At 37.8% G+C, this 20,807-nt stretch overlaps 1 protein-coding gene across 1 annotated transcript in view; it reads left to right on the top strand.

The window, feature by feature from the left end:
* LOC135198139 (myelin expression factor 2-like) overlaps positions 1–19,425 on the top strand; it is a 32,417-nt gene extending 12,992 nt beyond the window's left edge. The window contains exons 2-4 of the mRNA XM_064225618.1: positions 17,007–17,235; positions 17,652–17,787; positions 19,185–19,425. Of these exons, the coding sequence (XP_064081688.1) occupies positions 17,024–17,235; positions 17,652–17,787; positions 19,185–19,391 (555 nt within the window). The 5' untranslated portion in view covers positions 17,007–17,023 and the 3' untranslated portion in view covers positions 19,392–19,425. The remainder of the gene's footprint in view (positions 1–17,006; positions 17,236–17,651; positions 17,788–19,184) is intronic.
* The last annotated feature ends 1,382 nt before the right edge of the window (positions 19,426–20,807 follow it).

Raw genomic sequence — 20,807 nt, 5'->3', positions numbered from 1 at the left:
TCTCTCTCTCTCTCTCTCTCTCAGAATGAGATAGACACCAGTGGGTGGAAATGCTGACATGCTGATGTACATAGCTGCCAAAGAATAAAGAAATGCCAGCTTGTGTGTGCCAAGATTTAATGCTTTATTCTTTCATCTGTATTTCAGTAAGATTTTGAATATGGGATATATTTTTTGTTATAAGCTTTTTCTTGGAAGTATCTAGTATTCTTAGAAGGTTAACCCTTAGTGGATGGGTGAAAAAATCAATATGCAGCTCCTCAGATCAGGTAAACTTTGAGGTCGACCAATTTAAAAAAAAAAAGAAAAAACACTGGAATGAGGAAGATATGCAAATGCCCGTGGTGTAAGAAAAAAATCCTAAAAAATTTTCCCTACCTTCTATAATAAGTTGAAAATGACTATTTACAAACCCTTGTGGGGCCACTTTTACAAGACTTATCGTAAATTTTACCAACTTGTATATGTTTTTTCTAATAAATAATTTAATTTTTTCAAATGTTAATTACAGCTCACACATTGTCAAAACAGATAAGAAATAAAATCAATAAAAAATTCTTAGCATATATGTTGAAAAATATTTACGTAAATTTACCGACAATGGAGATTCAATATTTTTTTTTTTTTTTTAGATGTTTTTTCTTATATTTCTTTGCACTTTTCTTAGCAAAATTATGATTACAACTGACATACTACCGTAAAAGACAAGAACAAAAACCAACAGCAACCCCTTGGTATATTTATGAACAAATTTACAAATAGACTTCATGTGAGACAGACTGTACATTCTCCCTTGAAATCAGAAGCAGAACCGAAGTCCTGAGATGCCGGATTTGTGATTTTAGCCTGTGTAAAAGTTGCCATTAGTAAATTTATGGGCTATAGAAGTACTATTGGCATGTCTTTTCCACCCAATTCTTTCCAAATCATGGCACTTAATATTGCTTAACTACAAGATCAATCCGTCCACCACCCCAAACCTGTTGTTACTACTCCTGAGAAGCTATCCGTCCATTAAGGGTTAATGGTTACACAAATTTTTTTCATGAAGAAAATTATAAATTTACCCGACGTTTCTTGCTAAGCTCAAAGAACTGCTAGTAAGTAATGAGAACATTTATAAAAAAATTGGATGAAGTCATTTTTATCTAGCACTGTATATCAAGATGATTTGAAAAGGTCAACAAAATTAATTTTATGCGTGTTTATATCAAATTCTCTTACTGTACTATGAATACATATTGTATATGTAATATCTTGCTCAAAGGGTGAGCACAACACACCTTACATATTTTATGGAGCATGTAACCTTAGCCTAAGCACATTTTCATTTTATTGTATATTTGCATTTTTTATGCAATTGTCTGTTCTTTGCTTTGCCAAAAAGCATACGAGTGCCATCTGTAACTTTAATGTCAATAATATGAAAAAATACAAGTTCATCTGATGAAGTGGCAGAAATTGAGTCTTGAATCCCCTTCACACTTATGTTTAGGTTCCAACAATCAGAATGTTAGCATAAGCAAAAATTGTCATTGTTCAAAATTTAGAGTTTATTATAGTATAATATTACCATACTGAATATCCCATATACTGTATTCTTTATGAAGTGGACTTCTTGAAGAATAACTCGTGCAAAAGACATTTTTAGCATATTAATTTTTACCATTCAAGGCCATGCTAATTAGCATAGCTATATCAAATCCTTATGAATGTTTTACAATCCAGAAATGTGTTTTTTATTTTCTACCATTCTTGTATTTGTAGATCTTATTCTGTAAACCTTACTTACAGTGTAGACTTATGCTGTACATATTTTGCAGTATGGATCACCTGTTATCTGTACTGTAACAGCGAACAGATAAGTGTTCTCAGTACATTATTATTGATACTTGAAAAGGTCAAAGAGGCTCAATTTTTTTTTAGGTGTTATGACAGTCCACATAAGTGGTATTCAGTACAAATGCATGCTTATTATTAGAACATTTCAAGTAGTAGTACGTATAGTTAAAAGTAACACTCGAGTAACAATTGCAGTTAGAAACAGGATTTGAGTAATCAGTACCAAAGAGCAGATAAATACTTTTATTATAAATGAATTAGGAATGTCTTTTTATGGTGGCAATACTATGATGGGCATGGGTTTGCCAAAGTCAAAGTCAGTCATTTCTAAAACGTTGATGATTATTGATGACCTCTTTCTTATGGGTAATAAGTGTACCCCCTCAAAAAGTCAGGATAAACTTTAGGAACTAGGGAAGGAGGCAGAAATTTCCGTGGCTAGTTGATTGTGAAAGTTATGAGGTTAACCTCATGAGTTGAAATAGTGTACAAACGAAATATTATCGAAAGAGTAGGTAGAAGATGGCAGCCTTATAGCTTAGATGAAATGGGTCAACATTCCAAGAACTAGATCCTGTATCCCTTGAAAAACCTTTCAGCTGTTAATAAGAATCACTGACCTTCCCTAGATGGGAAATATAAATATATATGACAGGATCAATGTTTTATCATGAACCTGAACTCACTGCTAAGAGAAGTACTTTACATGCAGCATTGAAAGAGAGAACACAGCTTCTTATCTTGAGACATAGGCAGACCTAATGTCTTAAGTACAAAACATCTTTAGACCAGAGGAATTTAATTCCCATATTCTTAAAAATCATTATCAATTTAGAGCAAGGGATCCTAACATGGGGTGTACCCCCTGGGGGTAATTTTATTTTTAAGGGGCAATTCGAGTGTTTAAAGTTATTGGTCATTTAGGCTTCCTCCATGTGAACACAGTATAAGAATTATATATCATCACCTCAGTGGCGTGATTGGTATGGTCTTGATCTGCCACCTCGGTGGCCATGAGTTCGATTCTCGAGCATTCCATTGAGGTGTTAGAGAAGTGTATTTCTGGTGATAGAAGTTCACTCTCGACGTGGTTTGGAAGTCGCATAAAGCAGTTGGTCCCGTTGCTGAATAACCATATACTGGTTCCATGCAATGTAAAACCACCATGCAAACAAACATCACGGGTATCAGGATTTATAGGAAACGTTCAGGTCAATAGTTAATGTCTTGTTTTAAGAGTTTACACTAAAAGGTCTACAAATACAAAAAAGGTATACAGTGTAATACAGGAAAACAAGAAAGGAATTTATGTACCCTTAGTTAAGTAAGAATTCTTTATACTGTAATATAGTATATAGGAAATAGTATGTTCAAATCAATTTGGCATTAAAAATTGTTTTGGAGTTAATCTTTAGTACAAGTATTGGTAGTTTATGGCTAAAATGGTAAACATAATTCCACCAAACAGCTCAGCTTTACATTTTACGTTTACAGTTCTTGGGCCCTTTATTTATTTCTCAGTTTGGAAGTTGATTGGTTCTTTTATGACATTAGACAGTAAGTGTTTGAGAAACCAAATTTTAACATTGTGCAATAATGACTAATATAGTTGAAATAAAGAAGAAGAAGATGTATGAGTGCAGAATGAGACAGCAATTTTTTTTATTAAAGCTGGGCCCATTGTGAGCAGTGATGTTTGTTTTTCATTTCATCACGACTATCTCTAGATGAGAGTATTGCTTCATACAAATTAGTATATGAAAGCTGCTTATGCCATAAGGATGTTTGGCTCATAAAAAGATAGCTTGTTTTTTTATTAATTTTTTTCCCTCATACTTGATGAACAGTGGTAGCATGGTTTTTTTTAGGCTTAAGTTTAGACTTAGTCAGATAGCACTGCTATTTATGATTTTAGTGAAACTGTGAATTATTTACCTTTTAATTGTTCTTATGATGTGCTAATTATTCTTAAGGCAATGGTTAAATCAATTATATTATATGACAGCTCTGTCATTTTTCGTTCCCGTATTGCTTGTATCATTAGCCAAAAATTAAACCTAACTTTATGAATTAAACTTTTTGTCATTTTATCTCTTAAGTGAAATAATTTTGTTTATTGGTAATATTTTATTACTTGTACAATGACAAGTCCAGATTACAGGACAAATATTTTTTTATCCTCTTGTGTCTTTCTTTGGTGCATTTTTTCAATTTATACTTTTTTAGTTGATAGCCCTTCTTAGCCCAGCTTAATAGGCACCAAGGACATTACAAATATTTTTGGAACCTTTCCTGTCTTTGTTTTAAAAGATACTACAGTACTGTATATTTATTGTAATAAAAAAAAAACCTATGTAATGGGAAGTGTCTGTTGCTCCTTTGAAAGTGCATACAGCTCGCTCTATGTTGAATAAGAATGCAGTTTAGGTTGAAATAATATTAATTATGAACCATATACCTGAAAAACCTTTAGCATGCTCAAGTCCTAACTTGTTGGACATCATTACTGGAATCTGCAACTTGAGAAATAGTCTCTGATTCTTGAGATTTTAGATGCAAGTCTGTCGAGACAGCTAAACAGAATGTAATACTGAAGAAAGTGTCTGAAAATACCATTGTTGTATTGATCATAAAAATATGAAATGCTATGATGAATTTTTATATAGTAATTTGATAAAATTGTGTTGTTAGCATTGTGTATTCAATACAGGCAGTCCTCAGTTATCGGCAGGGTGCTGGTAAGCGAAAACCACCATTAGCCGAAACTCGGTGACTTAAGGCACCGATAACCGGTTAATCGTGCCTCTGTTACGTATGTTATGGCACCAGAACTCCATTATTGGCACCTTATGGCTCCAATAACCAGAACTCGGCACATTATGGCGCCATAAAACCGGATCGCCATGAACAGAGTTCGCCGATAACCAAGGACTGCCTTCAAACTCATTTATTTTGATTATTTTTTATTTACGTTAATGATGTTACCGTATGTGTGATTTTGTTGGTACCAATGAGACAGCAATTTTATTGGTAGCACTCACAGACAGCTTTTACAATGTTCAAACATAGTACATACATATATGTATACTTTAAAATCAGTTAATGCTTAGTTTTTCATGTTACTATAGGTTTTTTTTGTCAATGAAAACAAAAGTCTCTGAAACCATGATTCAGTTGAAATGCCATTGCAGAGAAGGAAGCATTTTTCAAATGTATTTAAGTAGATGATAGTTTTTCATGTATCATATCATACATATATACTGTATATAGTATATACATGATACTCTTTTAAGGCGTTTTTTCCTACCTTTTATCCTATACAATCTGTGATTTAAGAGCCATTTTAGTGTTTATAGTTTTGCACATGAATTTGTCTTCTTTACATTATTGAATATGGAAGTGACATCTTTTGCATGAATGTCATTGGTTTTTATTGTAACATTGTTATTGTATCGGTATGGTAGTGAAACACCATAAAATGAAAGGGAATTTTATATAATCTGTGGCACAGTTCTTATGTGAGAGTAACACACTCGATTAGGTATAGTAACTACATAAGAAAGCATTTTGTGCCTTTTACAGGTTTTTCATCTGAGAAAATGTACAACGTCATATTCAATGTATATAATTGATTGTAAAATAAAGCCACTATGTAATGAAGTGTGTTTATTTGTTGAATGGAAGCAGCTATGCTTTTGACAAGGTTATTGAGAGCAGTTTGTAAGGTACTAGTTAGCGTTTGTTTCTGCTCTCAATTCCTATCCCTCAAATCCCCGTCCCCCTTTCACTAACATTATGTTCTGCTAACTCATTGTGGTATCATCTGTGCTGCTGTTTGTGGCTTCAGCCACATCTTGTTTGGTTGTTTTGTTGGCTAACCAGATGTACGTATGTTCATTTGCTTACTTGTATTAATTTCTATATTAGTTTATCTTTTATATACATATTCGTTTATCTTTTTAATATGGTGATAACATATACAACTGCTTTTAATTATATATTTTTTAAAATTTTATGTATATATTAATTTACTTACCGGTTTCCTTATTTTTATTTGGTTGAAATTCAACTGCCGAAGCAGCTTTCACAGTCTCATATTTTTTTTGTTTTTTATTGTGAAAATATTGTTTATATAGGCTATTGGAGGTGATTTAAAGGAAATACTAATTCATCTAGGTCTAAATTTCATTAACATTACTAATGAACATAACACAGGTATAGCTGGTGTACCATATGGTAAAAATAGTTCATTGCCATATGGCTAATAATTTGTTTTTATTAAATTATATAGTAAAAACTTCTAAAGATTACTGACTTTGCCATCTAAACTTGGAGTTTTAGCCTCCTGAGGCACCTTGAGGCTGGTGATTGCTTCTTGGTAAGATGTAAGATGAGAATGTTGATGATTCTTTGTGGGCTGGATTTTATGGCCGGAGGGCCAGGTTCAAAACCTCTTCTTCAGTTAGTTATCTGAATTTTCATGGGATGATTGGCTCATCCATCCTTGGTGCTATTCTGGTCACTGGTTGATTACTTCATATCTTGAATTAGAAAACTGGTTTTAGGCAACTGTTTCACGTAGCAGCTAGGGTGGAGCAAGAGAAGAGCCAGGAGTAAAAACAATGTCAAGCGTTCATTGTTCTGTCAAATTTTGTACCTTTGAAACAGAACCTGAGCAAGGTACTCCTCACTGGATTAAAAGTAGTATATCTACTTGAAATATTTTCTCTCACCCTTTTCCTTGTGCAGAAATGAGACTAGTGTATGTCTTGGTAACCATTTCTCTTTGGTAGATGCAGTCTCTTTATTTTTGTGTTCATGCAAAATTTCAAACACATTTACTTTTACCATTGCATGGTATTATACTACATTTTCTGTAATATTGCCTGGTTATTGGAAGTTTGCCAATGTTTCTTATACAATAATACCTTGAACTTACGCGATTCAATTTGTGCGAATTCCCAATAGCGCAAAATTTTTATTGGAACCTAACTAATTATCATACACAAGTTTTTCACAATAACATGAACATTTGCGAACCCTCCAGAAGCACTGCAAAACCCTGCAAGTGTTTGTTTAATTTATTATGCAAATTTTAACATTTTAAAGCTTTTCTGTATAAAATATTTATTAAAAATTTATTATTTTTTACATGCATAAGTATGCAGTTAGTGCATATATGTACTTTTATAAGATGTGATACCCACTCACAAAGTTACTGCACTTTTCAAAGATGATATCCCTTCAGAAACTGTTTAATTTCTGAAGTACGTACGAATATACTACAATTAGTATAAGTTTTCATGATTTTAAGTGTAAAATCAGTACGTACAGAGATTTTGTGCATGCTATTTATATTTTTGAAAATAAAGAAAGGCAGTAGGTAATTCAGTGTTTGTCACCATATAAGAACTCCATGATCAACTAGTAAAACATCAGAGTTGTCATTCAGTGAAAATTACTTTCTTAACCTTGGAGAAAAGTGCTGGTACAATCTGTTTGTACTATGTTACATAATTACAGCACAGACAGTTAATGTACTTTCAGAAGATATGATCCCATTCGCACTTTTTAAAGATGACAACCCTCCAGAGTTTTTCCTACATGACGTATGTTCTCTCTCTCTCTCTCTCTCTCTCTCTCTCTCTCTCTCTCTCTCTCTCTCTCTCTCTCTCTCTCTCTCTCTAGTAGTTAGCTCTCACACTAGTTCATGATGAAATTAATTTAATTTTACCTTCACCCTCTGCAAACATAACTTATGTACATAAGTTACGCATAACTTCCCCTTGCGCGAGGGGGTCTGGAACCTAACCTCACTTAAGTTCGGGGTATTATTGTATTGAGTTTTGTTCTTACACAAATACAAACCTGAATTCTTTACACAAAATTAACTCGCAAACATGAGCTGGAAAGGCTGTTCAACCTTCAGACAAGGTCGTTAACTACCAACGGTAGGGGGGGGGAATCACTGCCTGCTTGTTGGTCTGCACTCCACTTTGCTTTCGGCACCATTGGGTGAAGATGTTTGCTAATATAATGTATTCAAACCTGTAATTTACAATTGCCTTCTACTGAGAGGCAACTAATAACCTTTAGGCACTGCCCAGGAGAAAGGTAAGCCTTGTATTTATTGGTTTCTCTTTTCCAAGGTTAATCCTCATACCTTGTCTAGTCTTTGTTTGGAATGTTAGGTCTTTCGCTCTCATCAGTGGGTGAAGTTACTGAGAAAAAGAAGAGAGAGAGGAAAGTTTCTTTGGTGTCATCAGATGGCAATATGTACTCCGCTGGTGACACAAAAGATCTCCCTGCTTCCTTCTTGCCCCTTCCAGACTACCACCTGTTGTAACCACTCCAAAGGGAGAAGTTTCCCCTTCTCCTCTTGCTGCTTCCCAGAGGTGGGAAGATGACCAGCCCCCTTCCTTTCCAGCAGTTTTGCTTTGCTCAGAGTTGTTCTTGGGAGATGCTCATTCTTGGGCTGGAGGAAGATTGTCTTACCTTACCTGATGTCCTTTAGGTAGGATATCTATCATGTATGGCATAAAGGACAACGAAGACAGATCGTATTATATCGTATTTATTTGGCTCTGAATAGTAAATACATGTTGATTTTGAAGAGCAGGAAAAACAACAACAAGAGTAATACTGCGCATGTGTGACAACAAGACTAGTAGTAGTAGAGAATATGACACCTTCCCTTGTGGAAGAACTTAAACTATACGTACGATTAAATTGACAGCCTTTTGAATATTACAACCCTATACAATGTATTGACACATGATGGTACAATTGTTATATTCATAGCCTAACTATACTGTGTTGCATTTCCTTAGAATGTGATACTGTCTCATTAATATTATGAATCATCAATCAAAATTAGCACATACATAAATGAACACATGCAATAGTGAAATGGTAAGACCATTATTGTATGGGCCACTTTTTATTTAAACTTCCTTTGCATCCTCTATGAGACGGCATGGTGGTTTCCTTGTCCGCTGACTGGTCCATCTGACAGGTGGCTTGGCAGGCTGCCCTGGTGTCGCAGGCGCCATGACTTGTGGTGATTCCTGCGCCAATGCCGGTCGTGGATCCTCAGGCTCTGGTAGAGGGACTATTGGCGCCGGAAATGTTGGCACTTTTTGGATATGCTTTGCATTCCTGCGGAACACTCCTTGTGCTGTTTCTATGAGGTGGGAACGATTGACCTGATCACTCTCGATGACCATGCCTGGTTGCAACCAGCCCTTATGGTTGTCTGTCTTCAGTAGTACGGGCTGGCCAGGTTGAAGTTCAGGGAGATGTTTAGCACCATGGCATTGGTCATAATAGTACTTGTATCTAGCTTTGGCAGCCTTGTCAGTGGCTGCTAACTCTCTCTCTCCTCCACACTTGGGTTAAGTACTCTTGCATGTACTGGTACCCTGCCTTTCAGGGGGTACTTCATGAATGCCATTGCTGGGCTCATGCCTGTGGCAGAGTGCTTACTGTTCCTGTAGTTCAGCCAGGCCACATCTGGATCTTCTTGCTGCAAGATCTTCTTGGCTGTTCGGACTGCCCCCTCTGCCAGGCCATTTGATTGTGGAAAATGTGGACTTGATGTGGCAATGTCAAATCCATATTGTTAGGCAGATTTTGCATATTCACTTGACATGAACTGAGTTCCGTTGTCTGATCATACAGAGTCCGGTATTCCATGTGTTGCGAAGACTCCCTTCATCCTGGCAATGACTGCGGCTGCTGTTGTGTTACTTGCCAGTGGCTTCGCTTGATCCATCTGCTGTAATAGTCAATTATGACTAAGTAATGCTTCTTGTTAAATTCTAGTAAGTCAGTTGCTAGATGTTGCCAGGCTCTTTCTGGCAATCCTGTTGGCAGAAGAGGCTCATGTTGCTGTGATTGTCTTTTCTTGTGGCACTCCAGGCAGTTGCTGATAAGCTCTGTGATATGTCTGGTGATGCCTGGCCACCACAAACTGCTGAGCTCTCTCTTTACACTTTGTGAACCCTTGGGGGCTTTCATGGAGTCTGTCAGGAATGTCTTTTCTCATTGCTGGTATTACAATTCTGTCGCTGTACGTCAGAAGACCGTCTACAACTGACAGCATGGCACGTACATGGAAGAACGGCTCTATTTCAGGTCCTGCAGTTGTAGAGTGTGGTAAGGCCATCCATCCATTATGAAGCCCAGGACTTTGTGCAGTGTTGAATCCTCATCTGTGGCCTTCATTAATTCTGTCTGCTATGCAGGTGAGGCTGGCCAACATGCTCTTACCGAGTGTATGAATCTCCTGGTCTCCTCCTCGAGGTCGTTGGCATGGGCTGTTGTCAGGGGTTTGGGGGACAATGCGTCCGCAATTACCAGGCTCTTGCCTGGCACGTACACTGGCTCTGGGTTGAATCTCATCATTCTAATCAGTAGATGCTTACACCTCAGTGGGACTGTGTCCAGGCTCTTGGACGATAAGAGCGGAACCAATGGTTTGTGATCCATGAAAAGCTTGAAGGTTGGGAGCCCGGTCAGGTACTGAGAAAACCTCTCACATGCCCACACTCCTGCCAGGCACTCCTTCTCTATTTGGGCGTACCTCTGCTCTGCTGGCGTCAAGGTCCTGGAGCAGTAGGTGACTGGTTTGGAAACTTCTCCATGCTGCTGTAAGAGCACAGCACCCAGCCCAAAGGAGCTGGCATCAGCGCTAACGGTCGACGGCTTTTTGAGGTCAAAGTAGGTGAGCGTTGCGGCATGGCTCACCAGCTGCTTGGCCTCATGGAATGACTTGATCTGCTCCGGTCCCCATGCCCAGTGTGCATCGTTCTTCAAGAGGCTTGAGATAGGCTTCATGGTGCTGGACAGGTTTGGTAAGAACTTGGCAAGATAATTGAACATGCCCATGACGGTCCTAAGCTCGTGTATATCTTTCGGTGGGGGCAAATTTGTGATCGCCTCTTGTCTTTTCTGGGTGGGGCTTGATGCCATCTTTCCCAACCAGATGACCAAAGTAAGACACTTCAGATGCCCTGAATTTGCATTTGCTCTTGTTCAAGGTCAGGCCTACCTCCTCGACGATCTTCAGCACCTTCTTCAGCCGGCGGTCATGCTCTTCCTGATCTTTATCATGGACCAGAACATCGTTGATGATCTCTTCTACCCCCTCTTCAGCTCCGAACAACTCTGCCATCTTTGCTTGGTACTTGTTAGTTGCGAGGCTAATGCCAAAATGGTAGTCTCTTGAACATGAAGCGTCCAAATGGTGTAATGAAAGTTGTGAGTCTCTGAGATTCCTCGTCCAACGGGATCTGCCAAAAACCCGATGCCGAATCCAGGGTTGAGAAGACCTTTGAGCCGGCCAGTTTTGGCCCTATGTCTTCAAGCGTTGGGAGCACAAAGTGTGGACGGCGTATTGCTGTGTTTAGATTCTTCAGGTCCACACATATGCGAACATTGCCATTTTTCTTCAGTACAGGGACCTTGGCAGAGCACCAGTCCGTTGGTTCCGTAATTGGGGAGATGACATCACACTTTTGCATCTTCTCCAACTCAGCCTTGACTTTCTCCATCGGGGAAGGTCACATGTCTGGCTGTGGGAATGCATACTGGCTTGACATTGTCTTTTACATGGATGTGTATTGGCTTTGTCCGGTACTGCTCCACCTCTTCAAGACACTCAACAAGCTGCATCTTAGCGGCAATGTCCCTTGCCAGCAAATTGGACCTGCCCCTATCAATCACGATGATTTTAACACCGTAAGCAGTCCCCTTATAAGTGATTTTGGCAGTGAACTCCCCCACCGTCTGCACACTTACGCTTGGAGAAGTGAGTTACCTTCGTTGATTGTAGTGGCGGGCGTAGCCTTAACTTCTTGTAACTATTATTGGACATGATTGTTATGTCAGCACCTGTGTCAATTTTAAAATTGACTTTGCTGCCTCCAACTTCCAGCTGCACATACCATGGCTTTTCATTAGATGTGCCGTCCACGGACCCAAAAAAGAATTCAAAGTTGGCTGGTTCTACCTGATCTACTGTTACAGGCTCCACTTCCACTTCGCTTGCTTTTGACAATCCGGATCAACACACCGATGAAAAGTGTCCAATCTTCTGACATTTGTTGGATTTTGCATGTGTTGCTGGGCAGCTCTTGTTCTTGTGGTATGTGTACCCACAGGTCTTGCATCTAGTTTGGCTTTGGGGTTGGTGGCCTGTTGCTTGGCTGCCACCTCGACCCCTGCGGCAGCTCTTTCCTCTCTATATGAACTTCCCCCTCTGGTTAGGGTTGCTGTGCACTTCACTGGCGCTGGCTCCATGCTGTTGTTGTAGCTGGTTGTGGAGGCTCTCCCACCTCCTTGCGTAATCCACGGCTTCCTCCAGAGTAACTTTGGGCATAAACTGGAGCTTTTCGTGTAGATTTTCATCCTTTAGGCCGGCGATGAAACGGTCACTGACCTGGCGGTCCTGGTTCTGATAGTCGCACTTACTAACCAGTTGCTGAAGATCAATGAAGAAACTGTCAATCGATTCCTCCCCCTGTATACGCATGTTGAAGATGGCACTCTCATAGACAATTATCACCTTCGGCACATAGTGGTTTTCAAATTTATTGAGCACATCATTGTAGCAGGTGTCTTCGTCATCGACTTCAATGGTAGGGGCCTGTCCGGCTTCTGCATTACGGTTGGGAATCCTCTTCCTCCCAAACTTTAAGGTCTGCATCACCTCTGCCTTCCTTGTCCCCATGTTATACAGCAAGACGCTTATTCTGATCACATCTGATTTTGCATCAATCTCTGTCAGCTGACTGTACCTTTTCCAAGTAGCAATCCAATCTGGCCAGTCTGCTGCATTGAAGGAGAACTGTCCTTGGGGTTGGAACAGTTGCTGTGCCATAGTGAGGGTGCATCGAACTGATTAAGCAGTGTAACAAACAATCGAACTTGGCATGTAGGCTATATGCAATTTCTTTAGCGACAGTCAAATTAGCTGCATTTGACAAGGGTGAAAGGTCTGGCTGGTTTTTGCAATTAAGGTGTCCCTAGGCACTTCTAGCAATGACAGGTGGCCATAACAGCTGCCTAAGACAGTGGTACTTGCAGTAAAAAGCAGGTAAGTGATCACTTCTATTGCACAATCACTCATGTGATTTTCTTCCTTGGCTGCAGATCCCTTTTTATTGCACTTATCGTCGATGTTGCTCATTTATTTCTTCATCAGTTGTCACAGCAAGTTTTCTCCTGACTCCATATCATGTTTGGCGTAAAGGACAACGAAGACAGATTGTATTGTATTGTATTTATTTGTCACTGAATAAATACATGTTGATCTTGAAGAATGGGAAAAACAACAAGAACAACACTGAGCATACGTGACAACAAGACTAGTAGTTGTAGTAGAGAATATAACAATATGAACTACCCTGTGTGTCTTTGCCATCCCTCAACCTCAAACCGGCCTGCTTACAGACGGACCTTGACCTTTGGGAAGAAGTGAGTGTAATGCTTAAGAAAGGCGCTAGAAGTCGTGAAAGATAGGTCTCCATGGTTTTACAGCTAGTCTTTTCTTAGTGGAGAAGGCAATAGGCAGCTGGAGACCAATTGTTGACCTCTCTCCCCGCACCGGTTGTTCACCAAGATGGAAACGGTGCAGTCTGTACTCTATTCCATCAGAGAGGGCAACTCCATGTTTTCGGTGGATTTAAAGGATACTTATTTTCAAATACCCATTCATCGGTCCTCTCATAACTACCTCTGCTTTACCCTAGGGGAGGCAGTGTTTCAAATTCCGGCACTTTTTGTTTTTCAACCACCCCCAAGTGTTCACTCGAGTGTTCATTTGCACGGTGGACATCTGTTGTGGTATGTGGATGATTGGCTGGTCCTAACAAGCTCCTTACTGCAGTTCCTTCAGGAGAGGGATCATCTTGAATTTTGTCATGACTTGGGTGTGGGGATCAAATACAAGAAGTCGGATGTCTCGCTCAAGCAGAGGACAAAGTATTTGAGCATGCTGATAGATATGGAGAAGAAGTCTCCCACTTCTTTACTACTATCCCAACTATGGACCAGGACTTAAAGAATTTCGTTGTCTGTATAATTTGATCAGGGAAGTCAGGCAGATACAGACAATTACAATGGTCAAGGCATGGGATAATGGAAAAAGGGTCACCAATTTTATCTTTACTATTAGTGAACTAATGAAGCCTATCATAACACCTTCGTGAGGATGTGCAAGTACCTCCACATGATGCAGTCCCCTGAAATCCCTGACAAGGCACCTCCTGAAGAAGGTGAAGAGGCATTCTCGGAGTAGATGTAACTCCTCTCCTTTTTTTTTATTTTAGGAAAAACCCAATAAAAAATACAGTTCTTCTCTTAGGGTTTTTAACAATTTTCAGTTTACGACGGGACTGCCTTATATAGCATCGAGCTAGCATAACTCACTGAAATAATATGCCTGGCACCCACATATTGATCTAGACCCACAAATGGGAATTTGACAGTCCAGCCAGTTAAAAGATGCCATGTATCAATTTACTTGATATGGCAATTAACTATACATGCAGTGTGAGCGACAGTGGCTGGGATGTGTTTTGCCTAGGGAGGACTGAGTTGAGTACAGTAATGTCCTGAACTTGAACGATTTGATTTATGTGCATTCACAATAGCGCGAACTTTTCTTTGGAACCTAATTAATTATCATACGTGAGTTCTTCACAATAGCGCAGACATTTGTGAATCCTCAGAAGCACTGCAAATCCTGCAAAAGTGTTTGTTTAATTTATTATGTAAATTTATATGAGTTTTAAATTTTTATTTGTAAAATCTTTATTAAAAATATATGTTTATTTTTGTACATGCTTAAATATGATGCAAAGGTATAGTTACAGCACCTACAGTGAATATATACTTTTACAAGATGCAATACCCATTCATGAAGTTACTGCACTTTTTGAAGATGATAACCCTTCAGAAACTGTTTAATTTCTAAAATTCATATAAGTTTTCGTGGTTTTAAGTGTAAAATCGGTATGGAAATTTTGTGTGTGCTATTTCACTCTTTGCACACATATGTATGTACTACATAACATATTTTCTTTATTCTTTATTTTATGATTGACTTATGAAGTTTACCTAATGACACAAAGAAATCGTCTTTTACTCTGAGGGAAAAAGAAAATGGCATCCCATGAATTAACGGAAATGTTAGTATACATACGAAATTGAATACATTCGTACGTAGTAGTTACTGTAAGTTTTTACACCAACCAAATATATCTTTTTTAAGGGTATTGTGTTAAACTAACTTTTAAATAAAATTACAGTAACTTTAATTTCATTTAAAAGTTAACTTATAGTACTTAGGGAGCATGATTAGGGTCATATTTAGTGTTCAAACTCTAGGAGCAAGCACTTATTAGCATTTTTAGAGACCGTGCCAAATTTACGATAAATTTCCCCTAAGTTTGGGCTATTACTGTTATTCCTATTACATGGATCTAATGATGAGACATTTTGTAATTATGTCACAGCAAGACTGAGGTCCATAATAATGATTGTAATACTAATATTTGCATTGGTAACATCATGTCATTTTTAAAAATTACTGCTAATTTTACGCTAAAATTTAATTTGCAACTTTATTTTTTGCCTGGCTTGAAATTTTTATTTTATAGATAATCTTACTTGCTTTCAAACACAGAATGAATGTAATTAGTGAATGCATAGTTATGCAATGTAGCATAAGTTTCCTGATATATTCATAGGATATCTTATGTAGTGGCAGAAGGGATGCTGATAGGAAGTGACATACTACATGGTCACGTAATAATTGACAGAGATGGTTGTGAATGTGATGGGAAGGTATAGCTTGGGAGAGAAAAATCAGGAGGGGAAAAGTAACACTAATTCTACCAAAGTCAAGGATCAGAGTTGCTAATCACAATGCCAAAGGAGTCTAGAGAAAGGTTTGCATACAGAAATGGATAAGTTCTTCTCTCTTGAATCTTGGTAGTCCTAAGGCTTGTTTATTTCACTGAAAGAAAATTGAAACTACAATTGCTGGCAGACTGGACTTATTGTAGCGTAGCAGTTTAATTAAGAATCTCATATTCCAGCCCTTGTGTCATTTTCCTTAATAAAGATGAAGGGAATAGGTTTTAGGGTGCACATATTAAGAGGCGACCCTGAAATTATGAGAAGAGGTTTCAGAAGTTCTTCAAAACTATGTCCCTGTTCTTAAAAATGATATTGGCCAGTAAAGCAAGCAGATCTACAGGTATGAGTGGAAGGAGATTGGCCATATTTAGATCTGTTTGCACCAGAGGAGCAGCCCAAGCTAGAAAGTGGTTACAGCTGGAGACTGCATATAGTGTGTCCATCAATAACAGCAACTGATGAATGTGGTATGATGGATACCATCTTTGTAAGAGCGCCAGGAAGTCTGCAGTGCTATTGTGTAGTTAGTTAGGAGTCTTGTATAAAAATATCAGGATTAATTGAGGCATTTGGTAAAGGTCTGGCAAGGCATCTTTTGGGTGAACCCAGTTCTATGTAAGAGAAGAAAATATGAAACAAAAATAAGGCTGTCTTTTCACTGACATCTAATGGGAATATTATTGAGTAAAAACTGTGCCCAAAATTTTTGTGTCAGCTGAAGCACAGTTTAGTTCCCAAGTATGCAGTTGAATTATCAGATTGAATGTTTGTAGAACTATATCATATGGCATAATATGAGTGGCATTTTTTTCTTGTGATTGCATATTCATTTTAGGTGGGCATTCGCCAGACAAGCTGTGTATATTACAAAGGATACTGTATGGAAAAAAAATATTTCCAACTTTGCTGGATGACAATTTTGCAGTATCAGAAACTTGGTAGTTAAGAATTTGATGACAGTTTTGTCACAAGAATCTCAAAATTTCTAATTAGTGTCCTTTTTGATGACTAGTTGGAAGGTTATCTTTTCAGATGTGTCTATTGTAAATGGTAACAGGTTATAAAGGTGCCAGAAAAGGACATGGCCTGGAGAAATCAAGACCCACCTTGTTATCAAGTATCTTTACTCAAGGGAATGAGAATTTTTGTACCTTAGTTTTAGATTATGAAAAAAATTTATCGGCATAAACCATAGGGTACAGTACATACTGGTAAATTTTCAATTTGGTATTTTTCAGAAACTACATTTACCAGAATGGAACCTATTATTGATGATGTCAAAGACACTAGTGATGAAGACACCCCAGAAGTTGTAGAACTAGATGATGACGGTGAAAAGGATGTGGAAATGGAAGATATAAAAGTAAAAGAGGAAAAAACAGATCCAGGTCCTGCAGCTGTAAAAAAAGTAAAAAAAAAAGGTGGAGCTCAAAAGTTTGCAGTTTGGGTTGGAAACATTCCTTATACGTAAGTATTGTACCGTATGCCATGTGTAGAAAGAGGACTTATATGAAATTGTGTCAATTTTCTTTCCTGTACTCAAGTGTGGTTGACAGTGTAATTTGATGATTAACATTCATCATGGAAATTAATAGTATACAGACTGATATAACACCTAGATCAACAATATACTGTATAATCATGACAGAACATTTAGCCTTAATAGAAAATCCCTGGATATGTAAATTGCTTAGGCTGGATTTTAGATTCTAAAGATGTATTATAGTAATGTATATCAAATAGCCTTATGAATTGTAATGATGTCAAAAGTTTGGATTTGCAATATGTATGTGGATTCCTTTATCATTTTTGTTTGTAAAACTTTATTTTACTATAATATTTTTTATAGCTAAATACTAAAATTCAGAATTTCATATCAACAGGGCCAAAGAAGAAGAAATAAGAGAACATTTTAAGAAGCTCAATGATGATATCGTGAAAATTTCCTTATTTAAATTTGCAAGAGGAACATCAAAAGGCTGTTGTCTCATTGAGTTTAATAAAAAGGATGCTTATGAGGTAAGCTGCTTTTTCATGTTAATATAATTTAATAAGTTTTTCTTTTAAGGAGTTTATTGTCATGTAATACATACACTACATCAGTTCATTTGTAAAATGGTTATTTTGGTACAAATGCAAACCTTCCTGTTACATGTGGGGTTTATGTTCTGAATTGATGTTCTGTACATAAAAGTTTTGCTGGTCCATGGACTCCTCTAAATCGTTTAATTTAGCTTTGCTTTCACACATACCATTGTAATCAGTAAATTTAGTTCTGTATTACAGCTGTGAAATCTCAGACCATTTGTCTTTTATTTTGTTTAAAAAAAGAAGTTGGTGATGGGTGGCAATGAGCATGCGCCAACAGTCCCAGGTAGTTAACTGTTTATCTGCAAAGAAAAAGCATGGTTGGGAGGCAGGAGTTATAAGTAATAGGTCTCTCTCTCTCTCTCTCTTTTCAATGATTTCTCATGCAGCCGTTCCTTAGTTCACTATTGTATGTTGCAGGTATGCATGTTAGTGGGTCTTTCCTTTTATTATTCTTTACAAAAGTTCAGTTAAGAAGCGATAGAAGGGTATGCCTTAGAAGAGACAGAGCATAAATGTTGTTGCCTTGTGAAGCAAGTGTAGTGAAAGCCGTAAGAGAGTAGCAGCAGTATGAAGGAAGTGGAGAGATGGCTAGACTACTAGTAAATGGAAATTTCCCATTGGTAGAAAAACCAAAGCTTTCTAGTGGGTACTTAAGACCTGTATTATTCTGTGCAGCAGGAATACTGGCACTGACATTTTTAAAAAGGTTTGGCCTTAAAATTTTAAGATTCATGACAATTGTAATGGAAGATTCATGACAATTGTAATGTGAGATTAATGGCAATTGTAATGGGAAGACCATATTACCATTGAGGAATTAGTGAAGAGGTATGATATCAGGATTCTGAAAAAAAAAAAAATTGATCTAAAAGAGTCAAATTGAACAGACTTGTGGTGTTTAGCAGTTAGGAACAACTGGTGAGAAAAGCAGCAGATATAGAAGTAGTAGGGCAGAGACCTGTAGGAATGCTCATGAATTATAGAAAAGGGACAAAGATGAAGGCCTAGACCTTGCGGGTGTTTGGGCAGAGGACTGTGGGAAGGAATAATTTCATGTCTCATCTTATAATGGGAAAGCAGACAAAAACATTTATGATGATGCTGATGTACAGTCAGTGCTAGAAATGATGAAGTGTTTGCATTTTAGAGCTGAGTTTTGACTCTGACAAAACTGCACAGTACCTGTAAGACTGATTAGTACTATATTAAATTTGGAAAATTTTCCTATCATGCTTGTCTTTGAGCACTTGGCATAATCGTTTCTAGGCTGAGAAGTTGCCATAACATTGATGCAGTTCCACCAATAGTTTTTTTCTCCATTTCAGAAGGCATTGAAGATGAACAAGACCGACATGGGAGGACGGCCAATTAAGGTGCAACACAGCGAGACATATAAAAATGTGAAGAAGAGTGAATACGAATTAGACTTGCAGATGAAGAAACGAAAAATCTTGGGAGAAAAGAAAAGAATAAAGCAGAGTAGATGGAAAATAAGAAGGATTCCTAGTAAAATCAAGAAAATGAAATTATAAGATAAAATTTGCAATATAAAGTTGTTAGTTTGGATGTTAATCTTTTCTTCAAGGCTCCTTTTCTCATACCTAGAAGTGTATACCAAAATAGTTTTCTATTTTAATAGCTTTACAGAAATTTTGTTTCCGTTTAAGCATCCAAATAAGCTGTCTCGGAAGAATCTTGTTAAACGTGAAAGGATTTAAATTTCCTGGCAGAGTAAGTATTGTTTCTTTAACTTATGAAATAAGTTATTCTCCACACGTCTCACATCATTTTACGAACATAAACATAATATTTTCCTTACCTCGTATTAACAGATCTGCCGGTGGCCTCATCAAGGCAGACGGCTTTTTGTGGCACTAGGCACCACGATATCATTAGTATTGTGGATGAGTAGTACAACAGCTCGGGAATCAAAGAAACAATGAATCTAGTGGAGGAATTGAACTGTTTAGTAGATGCTACCAGAATTAATGCAAATTTTTAATATATCTATTAGGACATTTAAAGTGTGGCCAATACTGCATGATTTTTTTTTTTTTTTTCTGTGACCAGTAAACTATAAAATGGTGGCCCATGGGATTACCAAACCTGAGAGAGAGGGTTAAAAGTGCTGTTGTCTGGGATTGGAGATGTTTTCAATTTGTTATCTCCTACCTCATGTTTTTGAGCACAAGTGTCCCATCCAGAGAGATGGGCCTCCGTCTTTAGAATTTGTCCCAGTTGATTGGCCAAGATGCAGAACTCCTTGGTACTATACCTGAGGTTTGAGAGATTCTCAGTCCTGGTTCCAGAAGATTTAATTTGGGGGACAAAGAAAAGATGTTATTGTCTAGTCAGAGCCCCAAGACAGTACTTGAAGAGTTGAAGTCTACCTCAAACCCTCCTGCAAGAGACTTCATCAGTGTGGGGATAACGAAGGAGGTATTGAAGAACACTTGTTTCCTTGGTCAGGGTGTAGAACTCAAAGCAGGAAAAGTGAAGGCCTTTTCATCGCATACAAGAACCATTTCTCCCACAGATCCTGAAGGCAGGTGTGTGGAAGTGGCAATCCATATTCTACTTCAGGGATCTGGTGCACAAGTACAAGGTCACCAGAAGTAGTGTTTTGAGGAACTGGTGAGCACTTCCTTTCTTTTCAGAGAGTATGGTAGACCTGTGGTGGTAGTGACCTGAGATTTTGACGGTACCATGGACTCTGAAACGAATAAAAATGTGCACCACTTTGTCTTATCTTCTTAAATGAAATATGACTTATACATACAGAGATGTATCACCAACATGCCCTAGAGCACATTTGAAGAAAGGGAAACCAGTTCCTGATATATACAGATGGCTCAAAGAACCAATTATAAATTGATCAAAGTAGGCCTTCCTTTGATATCATCCATTTACTGCAGAACTCTCGGCCATATGAACAGCACTTGATATAA

This window comes from Macrobrachium nipponense, chromosome 21 (genome assembly GCF_015104395.2).
Source record: "Macrobrachium nipponense isolate FS-2020 chromosome 21, ASM1510439v2, whole genome shotgun sequence".
In the NCBI taxonomy this organism is placed as follows: domain Eukaryota; kingdom Metazoa; phylum Arthropoda; class Malacostraca; order Decapoda; family Palaemonidae; genus Macrobrachium; species Macrobrachium nipponense.
The sequence above is the reverse complement of the archived record's forward strand: the minus strand, read 5'-3'. Positions and strand labels throughout refer to the sequence as shown.